A 1903-nucleotide genomic window follows, 5' to 3' on the forward strand; every position below is an offset into this window, starting at 1 on the left:
TGGCACAACTCGGAGCAGCAGCGGGCGGGCGGCGCGGCGGGGACCTCAGGTGAGCACCGGTGCCCTACGAGGGGGCAGGAAGCTGGGACCCCCCTCCCAAAAGAGCACCCATCCAGCCCCGGGGAGCAGCAGGGTGATACAAGACCCCCCCCCACCGTCTCCCCACTACTCCCCACCCCACAGCTGGGTCTCATGTGTGGCACCCATGGCAAGCGGCGCTCCCCAGCTTGGGGTGGGGGTTTTGGGGTGGTGAAGGGGAGCTGTGGGGGGCTGTGATTTAGGTGTTGTCCCCCCCCACCCCTCCCCATGATGTGGTGGGTGCCTCCCCACAGCCGGAGCCATGGCGTCGCAGCTGGAAGGGGCGATGGAGACGCTCATCAACGTCTTCCACCATTACTCGGGCAAAGAGGGGGACAAGTACAAGCTGAGCAAGAAGGAGCTGAAGGAGCTGCTGCAGAGTGAGCTGGGCTGCTTCCTGGAGGTAGGGACCAGCTGGTTTGGGGTGTAGGGGGCTGGCAGGGGGGGGTCCCCTAGGGTGCTGAGCCCCGGGGTTCACCCTGTCACCCCCCCCCCCCCCCCCCACTTTGCACAACGCAGACCCAGAAGGACACGGGCGCCGTGGAGAAGATCATGCAGGACCTGGATGAGAACGGCGACGGGGAGGTGGATTTCCAGGAGTACGTGGTCCTGGTGGCCGCCCTCACCGTGGCCTGCAACACCTTCTTCTGGGAGAACGCCTGACCCAGGCTGGGCCCCACCCCGCAGCAGCAGCTAGCCGTGGGGACCCCAAAACGCAGAGCTTCCCCCCCCTCTCCCACCCCAAACCTCCCTCCCCCTCGCCATCACCCCCAGCTCACACTCCGCTCCCCAGGGCATCCGGGGGATCCCGCTGGGATCCAGCTCCACAATAAAGGCACCGACCCAGCCAGAGGCACGCTGGCAGCCCTTGTGTTTCCAGGGTTTCTGCCTCACCCCCCCCCTGCTGCTCCCGGGATATCCAGGAGCTCTGTGTCTCCTGAGCCACGGGGTCACAGGGAAAAGCCACCCCGGGTCACCCCAAGTGCCTGGAGACATCCCCGTCTCCACCCTGCGCCCCACCTTGCCCTGGAGCTGGGCGGGAACCCCAAATCACCCCGGGGGACAGTGCAGCCGGGATGGGGACTGGGACTGGGATGGGGGTGGAGATGGGGACTGGGACTGGGATGGGGGTGGAGATTGGGACTGGGACTGGGATGGGGACTTGGATGGGGACTGGGATGGGGAGGGGACTGGGATGGGGATGGGGATTTGAATGGGGACTGGGATGGGGACTGGGATGGGGATGGGACAGGATGGGGATGAGATAAGGACTGGGATGGGGATGGGGACTTGAATGGGGACTGGGATGGGGAGGGGACTGGGATGGGGATGGGGATTTGAATGGGGACTGGGATGGGGACTGGGATGGGGACTGGGATGGGGATGGGACAGGATGGGGATGAGATAAGGACTGGGATGGGGATGGGGACTTGAATGGGGACTGGGATGGGGAAGGGACTGGGATGGGGACTGGGATGGGGATGGGGATTTGAATGGGGACTGGGATGGGGACTGCGATGGGGACTGGGATGAGGAGGGGACTTGAATGGGGACTGGGATGGGGAGGGGACTGGGATGGGGACTGGGATGGGGACTGGGATGGGGATGGGGACTTGAATGGGGACTTGAATGGGGACTTGAGTGGGGACGGGGACTTGAATGGGGATTTGAATGGGGACTTGAATGGGGACGGGGACTTGAATGGGGACAGGGACTTGAATGGGGAGGGGACTGGGATGGGGACTTGAATGGGGACTGGAATGGGGACTGGGATGGGGATAGATGGGGAGGGAGCGGGTGACCCTGGCCCGCGCTGGGGGCGCTG

At 65.0% G+C, this 1903-nt stretch overlaps 1 protein-coding gene across 1 annotated transcript; it reads left to right on the top strand.

Moving 5' to 3' along the window:
• Positions 1-340: 340 nt before the first annotated feature.
• Positions 341-741, top strand: S100A1 (S100 calcium binding protein A1; the record flags this gene model as incomplete). The annotated part of the gene is made up of 2 exons (XM_084276835.1): positions 341-481; positions 598-741. 2 exons carry the CDS (start codon positions 341-343, stop codon positions 739-741), a joined length of 285 nt encoding a protein of 94 aa, XP_084132961.1.
• Positions 742-1903: the final 1162 nt, after the last annotated feature.

This window comes from Gallinula chloropus (genome assembly GCF_964237585.1).
Source record: "Gallinula chloropus genome assembly, chromosome: 29".
Classification (NCBI taxonomy): Eukaryota; Metazoa; Chordata; class Aves; order Gruiformes; family Rallidae; genus Gallinula; species Gallinula chloropus.